Source organism: Bos mutus, chromosome 16, assembly GCF_027580195.1.
Source record: "Bos mutus isolate GX-2022 chromosome 16, NWIPB_WYAK_1.1, whole genome shotgun sequence".
Taxonomy (NCBI): domain Eukaryota; kingdom Metazoa; phylum Chordata; class Mammalia; order Artiodactyla; family Bovidae; genus Bos; species Bos mutus.
In genome coordinates this window covers 24,755,949-24,779,199 of record NC_091632.1, presented here as the reverse complement: position 1 = coordinate 24,779,199, position 23,251 = coordinate 24,755,949, and the positions used below count along the sequence as shown (strand labels likewise).

The 23,251-nt window shown below is 36.5% G+C and overlaps 1 protein-coding gene across 4 annotated transcripts in view; it reads left to right on the top strand.

Moving 5' to 3' along the window:
- Positions 1–22,150, top strand: part of CEP350 (centrosomal protein 350) — a 160,546-nt gene extending 138,396 nt beyond the window's left edge. For all 4 annotated transcript variants that reach the window (XM_070384846.1, XM_070384847.1, XM_070384848.1 and 1 more), the window contains 7 exons: positions 1,955–2,091; positions 4,768–4,850; positions 7,281–9,280; positions 10,148–10,555; positions 10,655–10,801; positions 13,524–13,646; positions 18,888–22,150. In XM_070384846.1, coding sequence (XP_070240947.1) covers positions 1,955–2,091; positions 4,768–4,850; positions 7,281–9,280; positions 10,148–10,555; positions 10,655–10,801; positions 13,524–13,646; positions 18,888–19,052 — 3,063 coding nt within the window. In that variant the 3' untranslated portion in view covers positions 19,053–22,150. The remainder of the gene's footprint in view (positions 1–1,954; positions 2,092–4,767; positions 4,851–7,280; positions 9,281–10,147; positions 10,556–10,654; positions 10,802–13,523; positions 13,647–18,887) is intronic.
- The last annotated feature ends 1,101 nt before the right edge of the window (positions 22,151–23,251 follow it).

Sequence of the window (23,251 nt, the reverse complement as noted above, 5' to 3'; positions counted from 1 at the left end):
GTAGTGTGCACAGCCTCTTACTCTTACATGTCCTTGCCTCCGGTTGCTTCCCTATGGCTTACATGCATTCTGTCAGCCTAGTATTCCTAAACACCATATTCATTACAGAACCAGTCTGAACTTCCTGTATCATAAGAACCCCTTCTGAAGGCCTCACCTGACGTCATTCAGTTTCTTCTCAGTCACTTTCAGTAATAACAAGTTTCAGATTTTCAAGGCAGTTGATTTCATTGGTTGGACTCCAGGTGCTCTAAGTGCTAAAAAGGTTTTTGTTTGGGCAAAATTTCTGTTATTTTAATCATCCTTGTGTGCTAAAACCAAACATGTATTCTCCTTTATTAATGTGTTTATTAATTTAATCAAATATTCAAGGACCTTTTTATGTGCTGGAAACTTGGCTAATTACTGTACACATATTTTTCACTTTATCGTCAAAGCAACAAGGTGTGGATATTACTATCCCTGTTTTACAGATGAGGAAACTGAGTTTCAGTGAAATTAATGATATCCAGAGAGATGCAGCTCAAATGTGTTAAAACTAGGATTTTAATTTAGCTTGAATTCCAAATTCTGTGGCCTTACCATTACACTACACTGTCTTCCACATAGAAGATAAACCTGCTAACAGATCTGGAGAAGATAAGACATTTACATTAGTACACAACACAGAGATGGGAACAGGAATTGTAACTTGCACATATGTTTAGAAGAAAAGTGATTAAGATTCAGTGACCATGCTGAAAAGTAGTGAGAAACAAAATTTTAAAATGAAGATCAAATTTAGGGCTTTAGAAATCAGACTGATGAGTTTGAACTTCATCCTATAGGTCTGTAGTGCTCAATCTGACTATACATTAGAATTAATCAAGGAGGTTTTTTGAAAAATACAAATATCCAGGCTCACTCCCAGAGATTTTTATTTAATTGGCCTAAGCTGGGGCCCACGATTTAAAAGTACTGCTGAAGGTCATGTTCATTTCAGTTCAGTCTCTCAGTCGTGTCCGACTCTTTGCAGCCCCATGAACCACAGCACGCCAGGCCTCCCTGTCCATCACCAATTCCTGGAGTCCACCCAAACCCATGTCCATTGAGTCAGTGATGCTATCCCAACCACCTCATCCTCTGTCATCCCCTTCTCCTCCCGCCCTCAATCTTTCCCCACATCAGGGTCTTTTCAGATGAGTTAGCTCTTCGCATCAGGTGGCCAAAGGTCATGAGGACCAATTAAAAGCTAAATGAAATACTATTACATTGAATAGCATTGCCCCAAAAGTTCAATAATAGATACATCAACCAGAAAAATATCTAGAGAAAAATATAAAGATCCATCTCATTCAATATTATATTAAATGATTTAAATAAAGGCAATAAAAAGTTCTTTAATTATAGTATATGTATATAGTATACTATATAAATTAGTGAAGCTTTATTTATAGAATGACTAATAACTACGAAGTATTTTTGCAATTCTGTACTATTATGCTCTCAACCACTCCCTTCTCTTTCCTTGAGATCTCTATTCCCAAAGTACAGATTCCCTTAAGAAGCTTACTGCCATTGAAACTCAGTGCAATGGCTGAACTTAAAAATATCAGGAAAGTATTAGGACATCCTTTAAAGAATAATTATATAATCAGCTAAAGAGTTTTTTTAATATGGCAGGGCCTGAATTATTGCTTCATAAGTATTACGCTTCTGTAATTGAGATTATATCATTTCCTAATTGATATTAGTGTTACATTATACATCTTGCTTATACATAACCTATTTCAAGAAGGCTATGCAAATAACTAATTTTAGAACTCTGAGAAATAATACTGATGCAGGGAGTAAAAATTTTATATTAATATCTTTTTTACTGTTTGAATATTTTACCATTAAATGTTTAGTTTTCTAAGTTAAGATAGTTTTTAAAAATTCTGTACATTGACTCCTCTGATTTTCCTAAACGTAGTCATACGATGAATTCATTAAGAAAACTGAAGCTGAGCTTAGCCGAGATTTGGAAACTTCACCAACAGCCAAGCCTCAGATTAAAACGCTCTCCTCAACTTCTGAAAAACCCAAGATCAAGTCCCTTCCACTGCACAGGTAGAAATTTTGATAACTAACCTATATCCTGCCTTATTTGCAAAAGAAATAAGGAAAGATTTTTAGTTGAAGCTAACTTTTGAGTAACTGTGAAATTGTAGAAGTGAGAATACTGGTTTATGGTTTTAGTGTCACTAAAGTAAATTTGTTGTTTATGATATAATCACAAATCAAATTTATAATAAGGCACAGATTTAAAAATATATTCTGAAATCTGGAGGGTGCAGTGAAAATAATACTTCCAGCATTGTTGTTACAGCTTTGTAAGTTGGTATAGTTGTTGTGAAAAACAATTTGGCAATGTTTCAGAAGTCAAAAACAGTCTGTAACTTTTGACTCAATAATTCCCCATCTGAAAATCTAGCTTGAAAAAATATAAACTACCAAAAATATCTATTTGCATGAACATGTTTATCATAACATCTTTTATATTAAGTAAACACTGGAAGCAGTCTTTATATCCAGAAATAGGTGAATAACCCTGTTAATGATGGTTCTTTCCAGGGATAGAATATTATGCAATCATTGAATGCAAATACAGAAGATACAGAGTAGCACCATTAGAATATATAATATGATATATAAGGATTTAAAATGAATTTTGAACAACGAGCAGAGGTTATGTAGGTCAGTGGGACTGAAGTAGTGGGTATTGCAGAGAGGCACTGATGAGTGACTAAAAGCAATCAAGAGCTTGGCATATCATGGAAGCTGAATGCCATAGGATATTACCAGAGTTAGGAGAAGAAACTGGAAAAGTAAAAAACAGATTGTGATAATATTGTACTCAAGCATTTTTAGTATTTTCTTATTCACTTTCTTAGAAGATGTGAAACCTTAAAGGCAATATTTTAGGATATTTTTTGTTTCTTAGAAACATTACACAGACTCATTACAATTAATTTAGCATTACCTGGGTTTAAATCCTGGCTCCAGCACCAGCCAGCTATTTAATTAGGGGCAAGTTATTTAACCTCTCTGTACTTCAGTTTTTTAATCAGGATTTATATCCCTATAAGAACACCTGAGTAGTAAACTTGTTATCAGGGTTAAAAGACTTAACTTAGGGCAGGGTCTAACACACAAAGTTAGCACTGTGTATTAGTTTTATTATAATTGCTACTAAAATATTGAGGGAAGTGGTAAAAAGGAATAAATTTAAATCATATCATTCATAACTGTCCCAAAACAGCAGACATCAACAATTAGATATATTTCTTTCTCGGGTTTTTTTATAGTTAGATTTTGTATTTTTGTTGTATATATACTTTCCCTTTATGTTACATTATATGTAAGTTTTACTTTAATTTCTACATTCGATTAAGGGTTTTTATAGTTTTATTAACCAAGCTACTAAGTATTTTAACTGGAGAATGATAGAATCATATTTCTCTTTAGAGAAATCTTTTTGACTACAGTATGAAGGAAAGATAGAAAGGGATAAGTTTAGAAGCAGGGATAACAGTAGTCTAAGCCAGGCCTCAGATAATCCACTGTAATAAGAATAGAGATAGGAGATAGATTTTAGGAATATTGAAGAAGTATACTTGACTAATTAAAGTTATATGGGAATGCTGAATGTCATATTTCTCTTAAGTAGTAGTTGGTTGAGTCAAAGTTACACTAACCTAAATGGAAAATCAGGTGTTCCTCAGTGGGAGGCTTAAGATTTTGGTTTTAAAATGTTAATTTTAAGGTATCTATAGTTCATCTAAGTGGAATTATCCAGGAAAGATGTTAGGTTTATACATATGTGTGTGTATATATATATATAGGGATGATCAACATATAGATCATGGTTGAGGCAATAAATATGGCAACATTTGGATAAACCTTCTTCACCCAAAGAAAGTATTCATTCAGAGAGAATAAAAGAGAGCCAAGTACTAGATATGATAAAATAGCAACCTTTGAGGAGATTAGGAAGAAATAGGAGTAGAAGGCATATAATATGACTTTGCAAATAAAAAGAAAGCAAGAAAATGAAGATGGTAAATGTCAAATTAAAGCATAAAAGAGAACAGTAGTGTAGCATCAGATGAAGGAATAAAGAATGGGGGGAGGGGAACTTTGCTCAATATTCTGTAATAACCTAAATGGGAAAAGAATTTGAAAAAGAATAAATATATGTGTATGTGTAACTGAATCACTTTACAGCTGATACTAACACAACATTGTAAATCGGCTATAGTCCAATATTAAAGGAGGGAATCTTTTTTTTTTTAAGCTTGAGGTATACATATAAGCTAAAGGGGAAAAAAAATCACCAGATTGAAGGACTAACGATTGTAGAAAAAAGAATGGTTAGTTGAGGGATATTGTCAGTGAGACTGTGGAAATTATGGGATTTGGGGCAGAAAGAAATTTGAGCAAATGTAAGAGATACACCTTTTTCTCCTTGGAGACAGGAGGAAAGGCAATTGAGATGGCTGTGAATATAGATGAATTTGTAGGTAAAAAGGTTCATGCTGATGGCCTCTCTCTTCTTATTAAAAGAGGCAAGATCATCTATTGAGAGTCACGAAGGCCAGAAATAGGCTTGGTGAAAGTGGCAACGGTTGGAGTACTTCCTGTGGAGTAGAAAGAAGTCGTCTAGTCAATTCGACTGCTTTTTGTTACCAGTTATTATAGTAGCAGCAATACATTTATTTCTGTTTATTAATTTTTCTGCTTAAGATCTGAAACAGCAAAGAATTGGAAATCACTGACAGACTCAGAACGATCCAGAGGATCCCTGGAGTCTATTGCTGAACATGTTGGTATGTAACTAGAAAAAATAATCACACTGTATCTACATGGGCTAAAGATTTATACAAATGCCTATGCAATTCTGCCTCTAAGTTATTTGGTTAAAAAGTGAATTTTCTAAAGATAGTAGATCATTTAATATTTTAAGTTACTTTTATATTTTAAAGTGATTTACGGGTTATGCATAAGTTATATGAATCAGTCTTTATTGTCCCAGTAACTGACAAAAACTGAATCATAAAGACATTGATCTAAAATGGCTATGAGGGTGTCATCAGCATCTCAAAATTCTCCCTTAATCAGATTTTGCATCTGATTGTGTAATTGTTGGCCTCCACTATTTCTCAGCTGTGTGGTTATATACATTTTTTTCAGTCGAGTCCAAAGAAAAATAAGAACTATTGAAAATAAAGTATAATTAAATGAGGAATTAAAACTGAGGCATGAAAAAGCCTACCTGGCAGTAATGACAAAGCAGCAATTTGAATTCAAAACTTTTAATTCTTGGTTTGTTGGTTCACTGAATCTTAATTATTTTCTTCTTTAAAGTGCTAATATTTGCAGAAATAGGTGTTTTTTGGGTTTTTTTTTTTTTTTTACATTCAAGAGGTTAGTTGAAGTCCCTGGGAAAATTCATTCTTTTAGAAGTATATATACTAGTACATTTGTCCCTCCTTTATTGCTTTTCTATTTGAAAAACATATGTAATATGCTTCATCCAATTCTGTGTTTGCATAATTTGAGAATCAATTTCTCCATAAACTTTGATTCATTTTTCTTAATTTTATAACTTAAGACAACACTTAAAAAATTATACCAAACTTCAGATTTTTCAGTTTAGTTCAGTTCAGTCGCTCAGTCGTGTCCGACTCTGCGACCCCATGAATCACAGCACGCCAGGCCTCCCTGTCCATCACCAACTCCTGGAGTTAACCCAAATTCATGTCCATCGAGTCGGTGATGCCATCCAGGTATCTCATCCTCTGTAGTCCCCTTCTCCTCCTGCCCTCAATCCCTCCCAGCATCAGGGTCTTTTCCAGTGAGTCAGCTCTTCGCATGAGGTGGCCAAACTATTGGAGTTTCAGCTTCAGCATCATTCCTTCCAATGAACACCCAGGACTGGTCTCCTTTAGGATGGACTGGTTGGATCTCCTTGCAGTCCAAGGGACTCTCAAGAGTCTTCTCCAACACCACAGTTCAAAAGCATCAATTTTTTGGTGCTCAGCTTTCTTCACAGTCCCAACTCTCACATTCATACATGATCACTGGAAAAACCATAGCCTTGACTAGACAGACCTTTGGTGGCAAAGTAATATCTCTGCTTTTGAATATGCTATCTAGGTTGGTCATAACTTTCCTTCCAAGGAGTAAGTGTCTTTTAATTTCATGGCTGCAGTCACCATCTGCAGTGATTTTGGAGCCCAAAAAAATAAAGTCAGCCACTGTTTCCACTGTTTCCCCATCTATTTCCCATGAAGTGATGGGACCAAAAGCCATGATCTTTGTTTTCTGAATGTTGAGCTTTAAGCCAACTTTTTCACTCTCTTTCACTTTCATCAAGAGGCTTTTTAGTTCCTCTTCACTTTCTGCCATAAGGGTGGTATCATCTGCGTATCTTGATATTTCTCCCAGCAATCTTGATTCCAGCTTGTGCTTCTTCCAGCCCAGCGTTTCTCATAATGTACTCTGCATAGAAGTTAAATAAGCAGGGTGACAATATACAGCCTTGACGTACTCCTTTTCCTATTTGGAACCAGTCTTGTTCCATGTTCAGTTCTAACTGTTGCTTCCTGACCTGCATATAGGTTTCTCAAGAGGCAGGTCAGGTGGTCTGGTATTCCCATCTCTTTCAGAATTTTCCACAGTTTATTGTGATCCACACAGTCAAAGGCTGTGGCATAGTCAATAAAGTGGAAATAGATGTTTTTCTGGAATTCTCTTGCTTTTTTGATGATCTAGTGGTTGTTGGCAATTTGGTCTCTGGTTCCTCTGCCTTTTCTAAAACCAGCTTGAACATCTAGAAGTTCACGGTTCATGTATTGCTGAAGCCTGGCTTGGAGAATTTTGAGCCTTACTTTACTAGCGTGTGAGATGAGTGCAATTGTGCAGTAGTTTGAGCATTCTTTGGCATTGCCTTTTTTTGGGATTGGAATGAAAACTGACCTTTTCCAGTCCTGTGGCCACTGCTGAGTTTTCCAAATTTGCTGGCATATTGAGTGCAGGTCTTTTAATTATTTTTAAATGTTCTATTTATTTTTGGTACAGTGTATATTCATAAAGGAAAAATTTACTACCTATGGTAACCTATAAAACAGGTCATATTTACTGACCAGAGCTTTTTCTCACTAATATTTGGTTTTTATTTAAACTTTGGTTTCAGAAATTGAAAGTTGTGATTTCAGTAATTTTGATGTGATTTTTTTTCTTCTTCCCCCTTTAAGATGCTGCATTGACAGGTTCTGAAAGATCAGTATCGGAAAAATCTTCATCTGCCTACGCAAAGAGAATGACTGAATTGGATGGTCGGACAGAAGAGCACTTTCAGACTTCTCCAATTCTGAGATCATCAAGGAGGACAAGAGCTGAATCTGGAGATTCTCTAGAAAATGTCCCTTCATTATCTCTTCTCAAAGAATTAAATGCCTCTCATAGAATTCTTGATGTATCGGGTGCCAAGGCTGAAGAAGAGTCTAGTCAAAAATCAGAAATACAAGAAGTAGAATATACAAAATTGGAGGACAGTGCAATTGAAGATGCCTGTTCTAAACAGTCTAGGAAGGCTGATGTCTTCCTGAAGCTAGACCTGGAACAGGGAGATTCATCTGAAATTCTTTCAAGAAAAGATCTTCCTTTAGATTCTATAAATGTTCAGAAAGACTTAGTTAGATTAGCCATTGAAAATCTTCATAATAAAGAAACGAAAGAGGGACAGTCAAATGAAGATATCAGTCATAGTCCAAACATCCAATCAGAAAAAGAGACTCATGTACAAAAGAATATAAAGAGCAGAGACTCATCTTGGTCACAGCGTCTACTTGCATCTAAAGAGATATCGTACTCTGAAGATTTTGATGTATCGTCTTTCAAGAAAGACATTTCAGCTGAATTGTACAAAGATAACTTTGAGGTGGCGTCTTTGTTGTCACTCAGGAAAGACTCTCAGTCTTGCAGAGAGAAGTTACAGGCAACAAGCATCTCTAGAAGTAGAGCCACTAGCTTTGGTAGTGATGATGAAATCAGCGAGTGCCTCAGTGAGAAAAGCCTTTCTATTCATAGCAGTGTCCACTCTGAAAGGCTGTTAGAACTCAAGTCCCCCACTGAGCTTATGAAAAATAAAGAGCGCAGTGATGTAGAGCATGAACGGGGAGTTACTGAATCCCCTTCCTTGGCTTCAGCTTCTCTTGCAGATGAATTACTTGATTTCCACATTGGTGATAGGGTATTGATTGGCAATGTTCAGCCAGGAACTCTTCGGTTCAAAGGTGTGACTAGTTTTGCCAAAGGGTTTTGGGCTGGAGTGGAGTTGGATAAACCTGAAGGAAATAACAATGGAACATATGATGGCATTGTATACTTTGTGTGCAAAGAGAAGCATGGGATTTTTGCTCCTCCTCAAAAAATATCTCACATTCCAGAAAACTTTGATGACTATGTAGACATAAATGAAGATGAAGACTCTTACTCAGATGAGCAATATCAATATTATAATCAAGAACAAAAAGATACCGAGGGTCCCACTTCTGACAGAGAAAAGGATACAATTGAATATTTTTATGAGAAATCTCTACCTAGTGTGCATGACACAGAAGCCTCAGTTGATAGAAGCCTTAAAGTAGAGACAGACAATATACAGGACATTCCTGGGGTACTCGAAGCCCATATTCACCAGCAGAATTCAGTGGACTCACTGATGTCTTCAGAGGAAAACAAAGACCTTGTTTCTGATGCCACAGAAAAGGTTTCTTCTGTTGTAGAAGACGATACTTTAGATAATACCTTTTCTGAAGAGTTAAAGAAGCAACAACAGTTGACTGAAGAGGAAGAGAACTTACATCCCGAAGTTTCAGAAACGCTTTCTACCCCACTTCTGGACCTGTTAGCAAGAGAGAAGAACCAATTGGAAGCCCAGCTGAGGTCATCTGTAAGTGAGGAAAAAAAGTCAAAGGAACAGCTAGAAACAGTCAGCTTACTGACAGACAGTTTGCTCCAAGTCTTTGTGAAAGACACAGTCAATCAACTACAACAAATCAAAAAAGCTAGAAATGAAAAAATCCAGCTTAGCAATCAGGAGCTTCTTGTTGAGGATCAAAAGAAAGTACCACCCCAAGGCCTATCCCAAAATCTTGAGGAACAGTCACCAAGCGTTCCGGGTTGCTTCTTAAGGTCTGAATTGGAAGATGAGAAAGAGGAGATTTCCTCACCAGATATGTGTCCTAGACCTGTAAGTATTTTGTTTAGAAAAAAAATGTCAATTAACCTTGCCTTTGTGGTACACTTTAATTCTGTAACTCCTAATAGGTATTTTGGTGATGTGTTGTTTATTAAATACAGATCACTGTACTAGTTTTTAAAGGCCATGTAGCTATTTTTCTGTCTGAAGTATAATTGTCCTCTATTATGTCATGAGTGGTCACTATAGAGTTGTCACAAACACAGGCAGATTTATGCTGGGTTGAAAACCCCTGTATACTGTCCACAGATTAGATTCCCTTCCAGATTCACTGATCAAATTTATTCATGGAGATTTCCATTGTTTCTCAACCCAGTTCTTTCTTGCCTATGAAATCGTTTGTTCACATATGTACTCAGTCATAGTTGCCTTGCAGAAACTGCCAGTTGTGATGTTGACTCTGGTACAACTGAAATATATCCACTGTGACATATACTCAGGCCATCAACTTGTTTAGGGTGCCCATGGACAGTTGAACAACAGTAATGATTTTGAGTAACTTGAACCAGATGATCACCAAAGGTGAGAAATTTTATCTCATTTCCATATCCCAGAAGTAAAACATTACTTGAGAAACAGAGTAATGGTGATACAAAAAGGAAAAAACTAATCAATACATATTTTGTAAAAACTGAATAATAAGGCTTATGTAAATAGAATTACAGGAAATAGGGTAGTTTTTCTTAAATTGTTCATCAGTAGCCATTATATTGTTTTTATTTTGCTTGTTTATAGAGAAATAGCAAATATACAAGTAATGTATGTAGTTTGTCTTAAAAAAAAGAAAAAAAGCCCAAACTTGTTAAGTGACCTGAGTTTACTAAGTGGTGATCTGTTTGAATGGTTCCATTTCTGTAGGAAAGTCCAGTATTTGGTGCCAGTGGGCAGGAAGAGCTTGCTAAGAGACTTGCTGAACTTGAGATCAGCCGGGAGTTCCTGAGCGTGTTGGGAGATGATCAAGACTGGTTTGATGAAGACTTTGGTTTGAGCTCTTCTCACAAGATCCAAAAAAACAAGGCTGAAGAAACAATTGTACCTTTAATGGCAGAACCTAAAAGAGCTCCAGAAAAGCCGTGTGAAACGTTACTGGCAGTCCCACATACTGCAGAGGAAGTAGAAATTCTTGTACATGATGCAGCAGAAGAACTTTGGAAATGGAAAGAATTAGGTCATGATCTTCACAGCATCAGTATTCCTGCAAAACTGCTTGGCTGTGCCAGTAAGGGTCTAGATATAGAAAGTACTAGTAAAAGGGTGTACAAGCAGGTATGTAACAGGGAAGGATAATTCTAATTTTTAAACTTCTCACCGTTGTCTGAAATTTGGATTCTTAGCCATTTCATGTGTTTCTTTTTCTCTATCAAGGCGGTTTTTGATTTAACAAAAGAGATTTTTGAGGAAATATTTGCTGAGGATCCCAACTTGAATCAGCCTGTCTGGATGAAGCCATGTAGAATCAACTCCAGTTATTTCCGACGAGTGAAAAATCCAAATAACCTTGATGAAATCAAGGTAAATTGGAAACTACAAAGTATCTCCTTTTTTTATTTGATCTTCTTTTTGTACAGGTCTATAAATGTCATTAAAGCAGGTACTCTTTTGTATTATTCACTCTTCTGCCCTCAAGACCTGTTCCATAGTAGATATTCAGTAAATATTTGTTCATTCAGTCTGTGAGCAAAAGAACAATGAGGGTGACAGGGAATCCTGAACCCTCAACTTATTGCAAAATAAAACGTAATGGTAATTTCATATACATATGTTTTATAATATTTTTAAGAAATTAGCAAATACTCGGGGAGATAAATTATTGGAATTCGTACGAGCTTTAGGTGAGTTCTTAATGATTTAGAGATAGGTATAATACTCTAAAAGTATCAGAAGACATATATCAAATATGCCAACCCTAGACACATAAATGATATAACCTTTCCATCTTTGATTTTGGAGGTTTCAGATTGGTTATGTGGTTTTGAAATATGTAGGATAGTGTGATATATAAAAAATATTGCTTGTTGTCTAAGAAGCCCCTGAAAAGATTAAGTGCCCTGAAGCTACAGGGACTCTCAACAAACCAACTTTAAAATCACATGGGTGAAAACCTCTCTGCTTGTTCACCTGTTCTTGAACTATATAGCAAAGGTTATATTCCCATTGCAGTGCCTCTCAAACTTCAATGTGCATCTGAGTCACCTGGGGATTTTGGTAAAAATGCAGATTTCTTATGGAGTAGATCTGGAGTAGGACCAGAAATTCTGCATTTCTGCAAGCTCCGAAGTGATGCTGTTGTTGCTGACTCTAGGATTATTTTGAGTAGCAAGGCTCTAGAGTTTTGTCTCCCAAACTTATTTGATCATAGAAACTATTTTTTCCCCAGAGAGTCTGCCTCCAATTACTTATTTTACTTACGTATTGTCTTACATTATTCAGTTGTATATCTGGACGATGAAAATACATTAAACGAGCATACACATTAATCTGGTATATAACATGAAAGGAGGCACTGTCTAAACAATTTGGTCTTTTTTTTCCCTGAGATATAATTGACATATAACATTATATTAGTTTCAGGTATTTAATGTAATGATTGTATATACTGTAAAAAGAGCACCACAATATGTCTGGTTAACATCCATCACCACACATAGTTACAAATTTGTTTTGCTTGTGATGAGAACTTTTAAGATCTCTGTTAGCAACTTTGAAGTATATAATACAGTATTGTTAACTATAGAAAGCTTTTAAAAATAGGCATACTGACAGAATACCAACAGATATCTATGAGATATATGCTTACATCAGAGGTAGGCAAACTATGGCCCACAGGCCAAATCCAGGCCACCACATGTTTTTAAAAATAAAGTTGCCATAACCACACCTAGTTATTTACATCTTGTCCAGGCCTGCTTTCCTACTACCAACAACAAAGTTGAGTAGCTGCAATAGGGACCATATAGCCCACAAAGCCTGAAATAGTTACAATTTGGTCTTTTACAGAAAACGTTTGCTGACCTTTGCTTAACTTAAAGCAGGAGAAAAAGAAGTTTTCAAAGATTGGCTTGATGGATTAAAAAAACAAAAACTTTTAAAATAGTGTTCGACTTTGAGAAATGAATTATCAGAACCACCTAGGGGGCTTTTTCAAAGCCCCGGTGCACTCCATTCCTTTCAGCCCCCAGCAGTTGATATATCCTTGAATGCATGTGTGTGTGTGTGTGTGTATGAATGTGAGTGTGAGAGAGACATTGTTTTTTTTAATAGAACCATAGAAAGTAATATTATTTTATTGGTAACAAAGAACAAACATGTTGAAATAAGATACATAATATATACCAGCATTCGTCAGACCATGTACATCATTATAACACACAGTGATGCTTCCTACCAATTTTAATATTGCTATAGCGAGGCTTCCCAGCTGGCTCAGTGGTAAAGAATTTGCCTGCAATGCAGGAGAACCCAGGTTCAATGCCTGTGTTGGGTAGATCCCCTGGAGAAGGAAATGGCAACCCACTTCAGTATCCTTGCCTGGGAAATCCCATGGACGGAGGAGCCTGGCGGGCTACAGTCCATGGGATGACAAGGAGGCAGACACAGCTTAGCAACTAAACAGCAATGGCAGCATCTCAAATGCGTATCTTGTATGTCTATATCCTCAGGTCATTGAAGAATACCTTCTATAAGGCAGGAATTAAAAAAAAAAAAAAGCAACAAAAATATTGTTAAAGCATTTTGTAAAGCTTTTTTAAAGGGTGATAGTTCAAATACTGTTAGTAAAATTACCATGCCTCTCAAACTGAAGTGTTGATTAGTATTTTTTTAATTTAACATACTTGAATCTTGGTGCTTCAAAATAAACTATCCCAACCAAAGCCTTATTCAGAGATTTACTTTACACGTTCTTTTGTAGTTTTGCCAGCTTGAAGTAAACTAACAGTGGTTCTTGGGTAGAGGGGACTCTAAAGTGATTTTTGTTTTTGCAAATTCATCAGTGGGTTTTACTTGTTTTTTTGTATGTTGTATAGAAACAAAAATTCTTTAAGTGAATAAAGTCTGAGCATTTGGGAATGCTTTTCATTTCAAATTGCTAAGTGGAACCGTAAATGAAAGAAGCCTGCATTAATGTGATCTTTTTTTTAATAAACATTGTATTCTTAGCAAAAATCTGTTTACTGCTTTATAAGTACTAAATCTGAAAAAGTTTGTGTTTCATGCATTCCTCTTATTTTCACAGAACTTCATAGCAACTGAAGTACTCAAGCTATTCAGTCTTAAAAAGGAGCCAAACCACAAAACAGATTGGCAGAAAATGATGAAATTTGGAAGAAAGAAAAGAGACCGAGTGGATCATATCCTGGTCAGTGTCTATAACTGAATTGTTTTTATTTGACCATCTTTTCCAAAATCAGAATGTAGTTAGAGTCTAAAAGGAAAGGAAATATAATTGATCTTAGGTATATGATGTGCTCATGTGCTCAGTTCTGTCCGATTCTTTGTGACTCTGTGAACTGTAGCCCGCCAGCCTCCTCTGTCCATGGGATTTTTCAAGCAAGGATACTGGAGTGGGTTGCCATTTCCTCCTCCAGGGGATCTTCCTGACCTAGGGATTGAACCCACGTCTCCTGCGTTGGCAGGAGGATTCTTTACCATTGAGCCATCTGGAAAGCCCAAGTCTATAATAGTAAAGTCTTAAAGTCTTCATTTGCTGCATGTCTCTCTGCCCATCAGTTTTGAAAATTGCTTTCTTTTAAATTCAGTAGATGAATATTTAACTTAATAGTATCTTGTAGGTGTGGAGAACTTGAGAAATAAAATGTTTGGAAACAAACTTAAGGTTCTGAATTTAAAGAGACCAGTATAGATGAGGGCCAGACCACCTGAATTTAAATCCCTTGTTTTGGCACTTTACTTGTGTAATCTTGGACAAATTATCTAATCTCTTTGTGCCTCATTTCTCTATCTGCAAAATGAAGATGAGAATAATAGTACCTACCTGTTACAATTATTAAGAGAATTAAATGAGTATTTATGTATATATATAGAACAGTACCTTGCACATAACTCAATAAACATTAGCTGTTATCATTTCATCCAGAAATTTAGCTGGACAGGATTTATTCCATTTTGAAGTATATTTTCTAGCATTAGAAAAGTGCTTATCAAACAGCAAAAAAAAAAAAAAAAAGGAGAAAAAAGGCTTTCATTCTTTCTTCCCTAAAAGAATGTTAAGATGTTGCTGCTGCTGCTGCTGCTGCTGCTAAGTCACTTCAGTCGTGTTGGACTCTGTGCAACCCCATGGACTACAGTAGATGTTAAGTAGTAGCAAACCTTAGGAAACTCAGGTATTAGTTGATTCAGGTTTATCTCCAAGCATTTTCACTCTGGACTTTGTATTTTATCATGAAAAAAAATATAATGCTTAAGTTTATCAATTTTTTCCAAATATGTACCTCTAGTGCTTCATTTACTCAGTAATAACTTTACTAGGTAAACATTGGTTTAAATATTCTTTCTCATATCTTACTTGATCCTCACAATAATTATATGAGGTAGGATAGACTGTTACTCTGTTTTACAAATGAGATTCAAAGATACTAAGTGACTTGCCTAACAAATAAGAGCAGGACTTTAACCAATTCATAGATCTTTGCCTCTCAAGATGAACTTGCTCTCATATTTCTGCAGTGGTTTAGATTTGAGTTAGTAATTACCACAATGTTACTTCTTCCACCTCTTTAGAAATTAAAGGAAAAAGCACACCAAGAGACATTCATTTACCCTTCTATCAGTTGAATTGGTCATATTCCCTATAAATCATCTTTGCATGCATTTAGCCAAAAATTGAAGAAGGAAATGGCAACCCACTCCAGTGTTCTTGCCTGGAGAATCCCAGGGACGGGGGAGCCTGGTGGGCTGCCGTCTCTGGGGTCGCACAGGGTCGGACACGACTGAAGCAACTTAGCAGCAGCAGCAGCAGCTTCCACCAACAAACTGTAAAATCCACGAAGGCAGGGACTATGTCTGTCTTGCTTACTACTATAACATTGGTCCTTAATTAGCACAATTCTTGGCTGCTGCTAAGTCACTTCAGTCGTGTCCGACTCTGTGCGACCCCACAAACGGCAGCCCACCAGGGCAGCCCACCAGGCTCCCCCATCCCTGGGATTCTCCAGGCAAGAACACTGGAGTGGGTTGCCATTTCCTTCTCCAGTGCATGAAAGTGAAAAGTGAAAGTGAAGTCGCTCAGTCGTATCCGACTCCTAGCGACCCCATGGACTGCAGCCTACCAGGCTCCTCCATCCATAGGATTTTCCAAGCAAGAGTACTGGAGTGGGGTGCCATTTCCTTCTCCGTGGTGGAAGCTAGCCATTGTATATAATTATACAAATGTGTAATTATAAATTATAAAAATAGAAGAATAGGGAGCTATTGTAAAAGCATTGACAGGAAACTTATCTAATGAGGATGGTCAGGAAAGGCTTCCCTGAGGAAGTGACAGTTGAGCTGAGATCTTAAAGATGAATAAGCACAACCTGAGTTTTGTGTAGAAAGAAGAGCAGTTCAGGGAGAGGAGGCTACATGTGCAAAGACGTGAAATGGGAAGGAGTATGGAACCAAAAAGTCCGTGTGGCTGGAGAGTGAGCTGAACTGCCTGGGCCTATGTAACTTTTTTCATGAGTTCATTTTTTATAATGTTTAGTGAAATGATACTGTTATCAACTTGAGTTCATTATCAACAAGAAACACTAAATAAACTGGTCATCATCACCATTCCCACTATTGTATTTAGCCAGTTTAGCATTTGGAGATTCTAATTTATGTGCATTTTAGAGGAACTGAGATTTAAAACAATTGTCATAACATGTAAAACAGAAACTTTGCCATCAATTCAAATGAAAAGGGTCTCAAAAATAGAAATTTCAAATAAGTTTTTAAAATTATATTTATTATAAATAATCATGCTCATTTTCAAAATGTAAAGTACTGATTATTTAAAAGAAAACAGTCATGATAATCTTACCATGTAGAAACTCTTAATTATTTTGACATAATATCCTTAGAGTTTCTTTTATACAAAGAATTTTTTTAATGTTTGGGATCATAGTTTCTTTCATATTCTGATTGTTTTTACTTAATTAAATGTGGATTTTCCTGTTATTAAGTGTATATCATTTTAAAATAAATTTCCATTTTAATTTCTGTGGAAATAAAATAGTCCATTGTGGAATTATGTATTATGGTTTATTTAATCAGTTAATCATTTTTTTTTTATTCTTTGAAATAATACTGTTGTAATAAGTATCTTGCAATATGGTATATCTTTGTAACTATTTCCAATAATTTACTCAGTAAATTCTTAGAAATAGAGTTGCTGATTAAAAGTATATGCAGAATGTTAAAGCTTTTGTATGTGTTTGTCAGATTGTTTTCCAGAAAGGTTGTACCAGTTATACATACTCACCAGCTGATACAGGAGTGGTGCGTCTTTTTACCTTTGCCAATACTGGCTAATGTTTTGATCTTTGTAAAAAAAAAAAAAAGTTCATTTTTCTTTTAACAATTTTATTATTAATAAGGTTAATTTTTTTTACTGGTTTCATGACTATTCCAAATCTTTCATATGTTTAATAAATATATTGGAAGTACAGAAAAGAACAGAAATTAATAGAGGAACCATTGTTTGTTCATCTTTCATTCTGAGTTCAGTTTTCACCTTTGTAGTCTTTGTCTATACATCTTTTTATTTCAGCTCTTACTCCCTTTTTACTTCAGCAATTTGAATATACTATTTCATTATAATCTGACCTCTGTTGTTGATCTTGAGGAATATGCTGACAGTCCTTTATGGGGGAATTTGTCTTTTCTTTTTGTTTTCTATTTTAAGATTGCATGTGTTTATATATTTGGCAATTTCTCTGGATGTGTCTAGTCATGGATTTATTTTTATTCTTCCTACTTTGGATTCCCTGTGCTTATTGTATCTGTAGATTCATTGTCTTTATTCAGTTCTGGAAAATTCTCAGCTATTGTCTCTCAGAATATTGCCTTTCCCCAGTTCTTCCAGTTCCCTCAGGTACTTTTTTAGACATATCATTGGCTTTATTCTTTTTCTTTCTTGTCTCTTAATTCCTCCCCCTAAGTAGTTGCAACACTTGCCACTCTTTTAAATCCCTATTTATTCTAATACTTAAAATCTCCTTCCTTTCTTATGATATCTTTATGAATTACAAACATTTTTTATTATGCAAGAACTTTTTTGCATTATCTTATGCTTCCACTTTTGCTGGAATTGATAGTCTTGCCAGCTAGTTTTCCTATACAGGGTTTGGGGCTTTTTTTTCCTTTTTTTTTTTAATATACTCAAATTTTGTTTGTAAGTGATATTTGGGTATTGTAATTCAAAAGAGCAGGAGAAGGCAATGGTTAATAATTTGGTCGGCTTTATACTGTAGAGATAAGAAAGCCTTCCTAAGTGATCAATGCAAAGAAATAGAGGAAGACAATAGAATGAGGAAGACTTTGGTTTGAGAACCTCTACACTGCAGTTAACTTTGCTGAATTCATGACTGGCTCAGGGTTGACAGTCTACTTCCTCCACCTGGCCTCCATCCCACTCAGAGTATCATTACATATATTAAGTCTAATCTGTTCCTTGTATAAGTAGTTTTTAAACGTTTATTGTCAACAAGCAAAGCATCTTGGACAGTTTGTTCTGATTTGATTCCTTTTAGTTTACCTTGAAAGTGAAGTCGCTCAGTCGTGTCCGACTCTTTGCGACCCATGGACTGCAGCCTGCCAGGCTTCTCTGTCCATGGGATTCTCCAGGCAAGAGTACTGGAGTGGGTTACCATTTCCTTCTCCAGGGGATCTTCCCAACCTAGGGATCGAAACCAGGTCTCCCTCATTGGGGGCAGACGCTTTAACCTCTGAGCCACCAGGGAAGCTAGGAATCCCCAAATCCTAAAATGCAAAGACAGCATTTTTTATAAAATAGAACAGTAACTTTTAAAATAAACTTGAGCAATAGCACATTTCAAGAATATTCTAATACCAAAAGGAGGAGGGGGAGAAATTCCTTGGGGATCCAGTGCTTAGTATTTGCCACTGTCACTTCTGGGGAACTGAAATCCCACAAAGCCACATGGCATGACCAAGGGAAAAAATACTCCATAAATATGAAATTATGCTTATTTATTTATATACTCCAGAATCATGTCCAATATTATCTTTTGATATATGCGTTTTATAATTGTAAATCCTTATATCTAAAAATTTGCTTGCTTCTCTCCCCCTAAAATTCCTCTATGAATTCTCCTGTGTTGACAGAGACAACATACTTGCAATCCTTAATATCTATAAAATACTGAAATATCGTCAAGGTTGACAGATTTGAAATTTTTATTCGACAATTGAGTTTTTTCAAACTTTTTGCAGCTTAAAAGGGCTATTGATAACATCATATAAATTACCATTTTTCTCTGACTTATTTCCTTGGGCTGTATTCCCATGCATGGGTTTACAAAGTCAGCAAATATCATTAATCTCCTAGCTTTTGTGTGACAGTAATGTTCTAACCTTTCTGTTTTCTAAATTCTAGGTACAGGAGCTTCACGAGGAGGAGGCCCAGTGGGTGAACTATGATGAGGACGAGTTGTGCGTGAAGATGCAGCTAGCTGATGGGATCTTTGAGACCTTGATCAGAGATACTATTGATGTTCTGAATCAAATCAGTGAAAAACAGGGGAGAATGCTACTTGTGTGACATCTTGCAAATAAATCGAACACTGAGTGCTAATGTGAGTCCTGGGCCTTTCTGCCTCGTGATACACACCCCATCTCCATCATAGCAAGAGTGCTTCTGGACCTTGTACCTGTTCTTAAAGACTACTGGTTTGGAGTTCATGGGACAGTGTGATCTATCTGGTATTACAGCCTTTGCCTTTAGGGACTGTCCACTGGATTGATTGGTGGTTTTGGTGGGCAGGGTTGCACTCGTGATGTTGACGCACAGTATGATCCTACACCTCTTGTTAGCGTTCCTACTGGTCTCAGATGAGGGCTGAAAACACCAGACTTACCTCTTAGCTTAGACTAGGGTATCACTTCCTTGAGTCTGAAGTCAGGCAAGAGAGGTATATAGATGTGCATCATACCGTTTCTGAAATGTAATCCTGGTTTGTACCATGAAAGTCAGAAAATGGACATTATAGTCTCTATAGACAGTATTAAACCCTGAGCTGCTTTCAGATAGGCAGGCTGGATAATGTGTGCCTGTTTCCCATTGTGGAGTGCATTTCATTTCCTTTTGAAGATGATTTTCTTCCATTATTGCAGTTGAGCAGCACCAAGTGGACTGTCAAGTTGACAGGAATCAATGGTAGCCTTGCCTTCTGAGCACCATCGAAAGAATTTTAAACTTGTGCATTACGCTTAGTTTTCCTCTGTGGGCATGAAAACAGAGAAGTGCCCTCACTGAAGACTGGGCTTACAGGACTGGTGCAGGGCTGGTTCTTCTACCCCTTGTCGACTCCTGCACTTTTCTTACTTCTTCTGAACCTCTACCAGCTGCTCCCAGAATCACAGATCCTCAGGACCATCTCAGGCATCCAGGCATGGCAGAAGTGGAAATAATTCATTTTTGGCCTTCAAACTTTCAGCTCCCATTTCTCCCCAAGAAGTCAGAGACGCTGTTACTTGAATGATTTAGGAAATGAGTGTGTGCACCAAAGACAAAAAGATAACTGTCTATTGTTTGTGTGCTTGTTTTGCGCTATAGAACATTTTTTTAATTTATTTTAAGATAAATTATTAAGTTGAAAATGTATGTCCCTATTCAGAAGTGAAAGATTCTTCTTGTAATAGTTAAACTTCCGTCTTGAAGCTTCTATGGTTCATAGTCTTTGCACAGGAAGCCTATGGTTTTAACAAACCCATACACCTGTCCAAGAAGGCAGTTAAATTACATGAGAAGAAGTGAACTTTTCTAAGATCATCTGAAAGTAGCAGGAATGGGATAAGATGATTTGAAGACACTGTAAAATTCAAATTCTGCCTCTCTTGCAGCATTGCTTCTCACAACTATTACCTGTATCTGAAAAAAATATATACAGACTCCAGCTGCTACCTTAGAGCATGTGTGATGCTCTCCTGGGGCCTCAGCACCCTGCCTTCTTGACTGGTTTCTCTTAATCAGTCCTATCCTTCTTCAAGCAATCTAGAAGAATGTGGATAATCTTAGGCGTGAATGTCAATGCCTTAATATTGAAGGTCCTGATTAGAAGCATGATAGAAGACATCCACTGGATTCATAGTTAAAATATCCTGGAATGTTATACCTTCAAAATACGTTAGGAAAACCCCAAAGATGGTATAATCTTTTAGTGTGCACATTCGTTCATTTCTGCATCTTTCCTCCAGACTTGCCTTTGCGTCTCAAATGTTTCACTATGCACACTTCCATTCTCTTTGGTTTCATCTTGTTATTATGAGAAACTTACTGAAATAATCATTGGAATATTTGCATTTTGCACAAGGACTGGTATGATAGCTCTTGACAAATAGGAAAGCACTGAAATGTTGTGATAGGGTCTCGGGAAATGCTCAGATTGATGTTGCCAGCATTTCTTCTAGGCTTTTGATGTTGAGCTCTAGTCTTGTAGCCATAATGAGCAAATTGATTAAGAGAAGCTAGGGTTTCTTGGGGTTATTAACCAGTAGTGTGGAGATATTATTTTCATGTAGCCAAGGAAAAGCAAAGCCTTTTCTTTTCAGTTGTGTTGTTTGAAAGACGGAAAAACACCTTGTCTACATTCTTTGGCTGTTTGTAGGATTACATTGTCCTTATGATACTGAAACTTTACAGCTGCTGTAAATTTTTTATAAGCGAATATGAAAATAATATAATAGGAATATAGGTTGTTTTTCTACATCCTCATTATTTGGACCTAAATCAATTTTTAATAAAGTTTTATCTTAGTCTGTATGACTTTGTGATTCCAAAAAAAGGAAAAAAAAAATGATATAAGTCCATGGAATCAGCATCCTGGACTTAAAGTTCCCTGGTAAGAATGCTGCCAAGAATCTGGCAGCAGCAGTCCCAACATACTCCAGCTCTTGTTACTGTCTTGAGAATCCTGGGTTTCCGATGAGAGGCAGGAATGAATCAGTCTTACTCTTTGCTAGAAATGATTATCCATAGTTTGGTAGCAGAAAACAAGGGAAACTATAATCCGCAGATTTCTTACTGTTGTAACTATTTGGATACAATTGAAAAGGGGCTCATTGTTAGCATTAGGAATAACAAACATGGATACCCAGCCACTCGTTCCATATTGGGATCTTTTTAATCAAGCTCTGCCTCTTAACCAAGAATCTAAATACTCCCTCTTTGTAATCTTTGTTCCTTCTCCCCACACTCCCATCCTCTTTCACTCTTCATAATTCCTCTAAGAAAAAGATCTTTGCATCAGCAGTAATATCTTTTAGAATAATAGCACTATCAGAATTTAGCAGTAAACCAACCTATAGGCTTCAGATTTATTTCTGAGTCCAAAATAATTTGTGCTATCCAGGGTACTTCACTCTGGGTTAAATAAGTACAGGGTATAGATTCCCTCTTCAGGTCTAAACAGGAATTTTTACTCTAGGGAAAAATGGGAAGAGCTCAAAAGTAGTTAATAAGGAAGGTAATTTGTTTTTCTTTTACATAAAAGAAAGGAAAATTCCTTCTGTGACTACAGGTCTCTGAGAAATTATCTTTCAGAAGAGATTTCATTGCTCATAAGAGTGTTGTGGCCTATTGATAAAAACAATTTTGTTCACTTTCTTGTCTTGAAAAAAAGTGGCCTTAGCTTTTTGCAATACTTGAATAAAGTGTGTACTCGCACAGCGTTAGAGACTCATAACTTTTCTGCAAGAAGTTCAAACTTACATCTTCTTTTACTACCTTAAGAATACTAGTGAATAAAACATTAATTCAAAGAGCAAATGATAGAAACTACAATGATGTTTAATGCAAATTGTAGAAATTTACATGTTTACAAATCATCTTAAACTGGTTGTGCAACAATTCAATAAGATATCTTTGTATTATAAAAATGTGAAGAAAAAATGTAAACTGATGTAAAAGAGGTACTGTCATTTTAATTAACCTATGTTTAATAGCTTTTCCTTCCGAACTTTGCAAAGCCTTCTCGGTAAACACATTGCAAAGCGTCCCCTGGGAGGCCCAGCCTCCCTGTGTGTACTGTACTGTGCAGACATGAAAAACAAACCCGTTTACTGTGTATTTGTAAATAGCCTGGTCATCAGGCCATTTTCAGCCAATAGTCACATCCAGTGCAACTTCGCACAGAAGACTTAGGGTGTGGTTTGTAAGTATGATGTGTAAAATAACTGGGATGAGTTCCCATGTACACCTGTGTAAATAGATTTGTTAACTGAAATGTACTTTAAGAAAAGAGAAAAATCTGTAAATAAACTGATTTGTAAATTAATTTCATGTCAGGCATTCATTTCTTTTTTTGCCTTTTGAGCCAAGTTTCGAAAGCTAGTCTGCATAAAATTCACTTCTGATCTCTTACTGGACAGCAGAGTGCTGATGCCTGAGCAAAAGAGTAGAGCAGGCTGCACGGAGGCACTCTTTACACAGATGCCACTTCCACACCCTCTGAGCAGCTTCAGCAGTCACCGCGCACACCTTCGTGTTCCGAGCGCTGTGCCCAGTGCAGGGGAGATAACGAAGACGACGGGCGTGATCCCTGACCTTGGGGGATGAAAGAGACATCAAAAAGTAATTTCAAAAACAGTGCACGACAAATGTGGTAAGTCCTGCAAAGGAAGCATGTGCTGTTTTGAGAGTATGTAATACAAGGACCCAACAGAGTAAGGGAGTGAGTCAGAGGAGAGTTCCCTGATAAAGTACACATTGTGTTCTGTATCAATGGGCTTCTTCCCTGTCAT